At 34.4% G+C, this 6,202-nt stretch overlaps 1 protein-coding gene across 1 annotated transcript in view; it reads left to right on the forward strand.

Annotated features, from left to right (window-relative positions):
* Nucleotides 1–5,000, forward strand: part of PLCL1 (phospholipase C like 1 (inactive)) — a 273,563-nt gene extending 268,563 nt beyond the window's left edge. Inside the window, 1 exon segment of the mRNA XM_037523774.2 lies at nucleotides 2,212–5,000. Coding sequence (XP_037379671.2) covers nucleotides 2,212–2,394 — 183 coding nt within the window. The 3' untranslated portion in view covers nucleotides 2,395–5,000.
* Nucleotides 5,001–6,202: the final 1,202 nt, after the last annotated feature.

Here is a 6,202-nt window from a genome sequence, read left to right on the forward strand (position 1 = left end):
GCTTGGATGCCACCTCTCAGAACCGATGAGATGATATCCTGACTGATTAATTAGATATGTTTCATAACCTGCTGTAGGAAAAAGGATTTGAGGGCATTACGCATTAGTAGTATCCAGCTTGGTATTTTGCATGCTTCACTCTTCTTTTGCAATTGGGGAAGATGCCAGTTTTGCTTTTGTGATGCTTTTAAAATACCCCAAGATCTCAAAACTAAAAGGAAAAAGAGCACTTAAAAACTGATACTAGAAAATAGAATCTCTTCATTAATATAGTTTGTTTTTAAAGGAATCTGTCTAGTTGTAAAAACAGTGGGAATATCTTTGTGAAACAGAATCTTGTAGATGCATTTTAAACAAGTTAGTGAAATTTATATTAAAATACATATGTAGTACCAAGATATGGTAGACATAGTATAGACTATATTAACTGCTTTTCAAAACACCTCAGTATAGTTGTGATTACTTAAATTCACAAACAACTTTTCAACAATTTTCTTTAGTCTTTAGAACTGTGAAAAAGCCAGAGGAATATTTTCAGAATTTTTACAAAAGAGAAAGTGCCCCAGGGAGAAATTGGCAGAGCTAAAAGCAGAGACTTTTGTCCCTGCCAGGCCAGTGTATGTTCTTGGTGCATAGGATCTTCCTTATTCTTTATATCCCATCTCTAAGTTCTACCGCATTCTGCCACAAGGGCAATGATTTTCTTTTTATCTGTGTTGTTTCCCTGGGTAACAATGAGTAGGAGGCTCTAATGTGCTTTGTGGAGAGTACATGACTTGTCTTGAAGAGATGCCACATCATGTGGTAGAGACTACAGACTGGAGCCAACCGCTGGGCGTTATGTACGCCCCACCTCTGCCACTGGGCCATGGTATGACTCCAGGAAAGATGATTACTCGGGGCCTCAGTTTCTTTCTTTGGTAAACTGAGAATAAGAAAAGTGCTTATGCCAGAGGGACTCATTCAATTCAATGAACAAACATAAGTAAAGCACAAAGAAGAATGCCTGCACAGAATAGGCACTTAACATGTCATTACTACTACTACTACTACTACTACTACTACTACTACTACTACTACCACTACTACTACTACTACTACTACTGCTTAAGAATTGAATTATGTTTTTCAAAGTGAATATGTTTTTCAGTGTCCAGAAGCGTCTCTATACTTTAAGAACTGACTCCTCACATTTTAATGGTATAGTGACTATTTTCCCTTAGAAAATCTGTATCTGACAGGGTTAAGTCTCTAGTTTTTAGTCTTAACCTAAACTATAAACATGATATGTGTAATAGGGCACTGAAGCAAGTGGCAGCTGTGACTTTGACTTAGTAATTTATCCTCACTAGGCTAAACTGCTTGAGAAGACTAGAAAATATACTTCTAAAATCCCATTCCATGATTGAAGTAATCTAGGTTAAGTTCACTTTAACAAAAATATTAGCCAAAGCCCAATTTAAGCATCCTATTCTAGTTAAGGACTGTTATTAGAAATATTAGAAATTATTGTTACATATAAATAAAACTGGAGAGTGTCTGTATGGAGAATCTATAGAGTGAGAGAATAAACTGAATGGCCTGCTACGATGGCCTTGGGGTCTTTGTTGCTTACAGAGATAATAATTTAATTATGATAAAATAGGGTACCTTTGAATTCATTCAAATGGTGTATATGTATACTCATTTGCCAGATGCTTCTGGAATGTTATTAATAGCTACATGATAATTGTGTCAAGAAATTAATTGGACCTGTCCTCATATTGGTATGGTCTAGACGTCTTTTTGTTGCTACTCTCCTTTGGACTTTTAAAACTAACCCAAGTAAGTTGCCAGTTTGCTCTTCATGTATAAGGAACTTTATGTATTTGTTTCTTACTTTAAAAAATCAGTATACAGAGTCTCAGACTATGGTGATGGAAGGGCTGACTGTCCTCAGGACATTTAGCAGAGGGTTCGCTGAGGTTGTTCCCTACTATAGGAATCTCAAGGGAATGCTGGCAACCCCCAAATCATTAAGAACGACTCAAGTTGAGGTTCTTGAGTTAAAGAGCAAAGTCCTTCCATAGTGCAAGAAAAATGCCTTGGGCTAAAAGTACCTTGCTTTTGGGTCTGGATCTGTTTCCTCTCTGGGCAATGGTACTGATGATCTGGAGTGATGTAGCTGACGCATAACTTTCTTCTTTGGTGTATGTTTCTACCTGTTTGCAGGGCCAAGGAGATCTGCTGAAGAACGCCAAGAACGAAGCTATAGAAAACATGAAGCAGATCCAACTGGCCTGCTTATCTTGTGGACTGAGTAAAACTGCCAGCAGCTGTGTGGAGGCTAAGAGCAAGCGCAGCCTAGAAGCCATAGAAGAGAAGGAGATTGGCGAGGAGAACGGGAAGCTGTGACCCTGAGCATATCCTTCCTGTCAAAGACTCTGGGTTTTCTTTCTCTAGGCTTTTTAGAAATTCACTAAAAGTGACCCTCTGTGGGGAGCTGGACATAAACAGATATTTTCACAATGTCAGTATTTTAACATAGTTAATTTATCTAAATTAAAATCTTTCGTAGCAGTGTTTCAAATTCTGATTGTGTGTACGCACATGTTTAGATGTGTGTGTGTGTGTGTGTGTGTGTGTGTACTTGTGAGAAAGAAGCAGAGATAGAAAAAGAGAGAAATGATGAGAGATTGTGTGTGTGTGTGTGTGTGTGTGTGTGTGGTGAGAGACAGACAGAATTTGTTAAAATCTATTCTGTGTTGCATTTAGTAAATTATTATTTTATCATTTGGGGACAAATTTGTTAAGCTGAAATTCTAGAGGGCACTTAAAATAACTTGTTGCTGTGTTTAATTTTACTTCCTTACTTTTGTCATTTAATTTAGAGGTCTCAATATCTTCTCATTGAAGGAAGCCAAATTTACCAGTGCATACATATTTTGATAGAGTAAGTATAGATTAGAAAAATTCTTAAGAAACACAGTAGAAATAAAGATCGAAAGAAAGACAAACAAATGATCAGCGTTGCTGAAAAGGTCAGCAAAGTCATTTCTTCAGTTAGTGAACTCTGGAAAATATTTACTAAACAAAAACAATTTTTAGAAAATTTTCTGTAGTTTACTAAATAGATGTGATTTCATGGAAAAGCTGATTATAAGTGAACTTATACTCACTCATGTGGTACTATGAAATGCAATGAAATCTCTGTTGTAATTAGAATTTTGAAGTGACAATACTATTCAGTTGTGAAATTTCAAGATTGAGATATGCAAGAAGCTCTCATTCATCCAAAATGGGAGTTGCATTCATTTTCTATAAAAGATGTGGGCAGCTCGGAAGTCATGTCTTTGATGGAAATTAATTTAGAGTACTAAATTTATTAAAGACATTTTACAAATAATGCCATGTCATCACATAGAGCTGACACAGATTATGCATCAGATAAGATCTTCATGATGATTTAAGAACTAATTGATTACAAAACATCTGTGATCTAATTTTAATACATGCCAAAACACAAAAGAAACAAATAACTAATTAAGTATATTTATAATTACATCAAGATCATTTCTGCCCTAATATTTTCATAAAGTACTTGAGTGTAATATGTTTGTTACCTCCAACAGAACTAAATGTTCTATGGTTATGAAAGTGTATTTATTTAAAACATTGCTTTTATTTTGAAAAGCTTCTAATTAATTTGATTAACAAATGTGCTAATTTGGGGGAATCTAGGGAAGATAATTGATGAAATTTTGCTGATATAAACATCTTCTATAGCTACTGTGTTAAGTTATTTCTGACTTCTTAACACTATTATGTTCATGTTGCACATTATTGAAAGAGTAAAGTCATGAAACAACACTTATTCTCTATTATTGTGAGTTATTTGAAAAAGGAAAAATAATGTAAATGAGTTATTATATAAAAATATCTTAAAGGATATGGCATTTCCATGGACAGATATAATGAAATTACTTTTTGTGTTGAAAACTGGATACTTGGGGAGGTACATGAGAACTCATTTAAAGTTAAGTTTCCAACGGTACTACAATAGCCTGCAGAAATTTCTTTACCCTGCTTTATACTTAATCTGCATGGTGGGAGGAATAGGGGGATGCATGGATCTAAACCCCTTATGAAGAAAAAGAGGTGACACCTGCAAAAACAAGACCAGCCTTACATCAGCCAACTGGATGGTGTCACCTATGGACTTCATCTCCTTGAATGGAGAAATTCATGCCTTTACTAATGATGTGGAGAGGTGGGAAGGAAACAAAGTGTGGGAAACAAAGACTATATTGAGATTCAAATCCAATCTTGGAAACAGTTTTCCTAGTTTATGTTGGTTGTCCTGGGACTCAATCTCATACTTAGAACCTACTCAAATACATGTACCCCCCCTACCTTGAAAGTGCACATCATAGCACTATTCTTTCAGAAAAGGCACACTTTAATGCCTTTTTTTACTCACTAATTGACAAAAATCTGAAAAGGATTTGCTTTTACAACCAAGTAAAAACTGCATTTAATGTTTATTTTTCAATAGCAAACTACATAGCACTGTGAAGTGCTTCCTTCACCAAGAAGCTGCCTTATACAGGCTGTGTATTTATCATATCACTCTTGCTTTTACTAATTATTAGCATTATTTTAGGTTTTATCTGCTATTTGGTGTGATTTGGTAGGATATTTTTGGAGTCTGGTAATGTTCAAACATTTTCCCCTATCAGTGTAATGGTAATTGCATTTGCACTTGACAGCTCTTCAGCTTATAGAATGATCGCTTGTGGACAGTGGGACAAACCTGCATTCCTGAAATTATGATATGGATTCCACCTCATCCGGTGCTACTTCTGGCAATGGGTTGTCAGCCATTCATTCTTTGCTTCATTACACTAGGTATCCTTGCTGGGTAGGGGCTGGGGTATGGACTAGGCAGAAGCTTTAGATTCTGAGAATGAAGAAGTTGCAAGGGAAAAGTCTTACCTCTGGGTAAAATAGTAAAAACAAACAAAACATTTTTCACATTATTACATTTTTTATAAGTGTCTGTCTCTTTTCTGAATTTGAACTGCAGTATATAAAACCAATTTCCATCCATTTAGCTTTTGGTCATGCTGGAAAGATAAAGTGGTAGTTACTAATTTTATTTTTCTTTATTATTTTTACTTTACCAAGGAGATTTGAGGTGGAGATAGTAGGTATTATCACTGACATTTTATGGGTGAGAAAGCCTACAGCCTCTGATGTAATAAATGTAATCAATACCTGACACTGAATTCTGGTTTATTTGCTTTAATGTAGAAGCCATATTTACTTAGTAATTTAATTTTTAATTTTATTCTCAAAAGTTTAAACTGTTATTGTTACCTTTATAACTTGAAAAAGGTCTTATATTTCCTGATAACAAAATGTCAGTGACATTTTGCAAAAAGAGAGATTTATAAAAAATTAAAAATCACCCTCTATTAATATTTAGACCTGTACCACTTCAGACACAGCTTAAAGTTTATATGTGCATACTTTCATTTTTAACAAAAATGAGCTCATATTATAAATAACTTTTACAACTATAAATACAACACATTATAGATATCCTCCTGTGTTAATAAATATATATGTACATCAATTGGCTTTTGAATTGAATCTAGTTCACAAATGGCATATTTTATTTGGTCAATAAATTAAAAATTTTTAAATGATAGTCAACTTTTCAAAGTCAGAAAACCACATATGAATTCATTTTTTGCCTCCTTTAAAATATTGACTGACAATTCCTACCTCTCTTTCTTGGCATCAATTAATTGGAACTATCCTTCAAAAAGGGCCTGATTTGTCCAGTTTGCAAGAGAACCTCTTCCTTAATGTATGTTAAATCCTACAGATGTCTGGAGATACTTGACCCAAATCATTACTTATAATAATGCCATAGTGTCTCATTGTCATAACGTATTTATCCAATCTATTGTTAGTCCTATCCTAATTTCTTCTTATAAAGCATTGCAGTGATAAATATCCATTTTTGCAAAGTTGTTCAAGTTTTTATCTAGGATAAATTTTTAGAAAAGGAATTATTGTAACAAAGTGTGCATTTACTTTAGGTCTTTTGAAATATATTGCCAAGTAAGACCCAGAAAACTTGTTAAATTTTTTTTTAAAGATTTATTTGTGCATACAAGATCTGGGGTACAGGCCAGAGTTGAGGGGGGTGAGA

The sequence above is a fragment of the Talpa occidentalis genome, unplaced genomic scaffold, assembly GCF_014898055.3.
Source record: "Talpa occidentalis isolate TD23 unplaced genomic scaffold, MPIMG_talOcc4v2.1 talOcc4.3, whole genome shotgun sequence".
Lineage (NCBI taxonomy): Eukaryota > Metazoa > Chordata > Mammalia > Eulipotyphla > Talpidae > Talpa > Talpa occidentalis.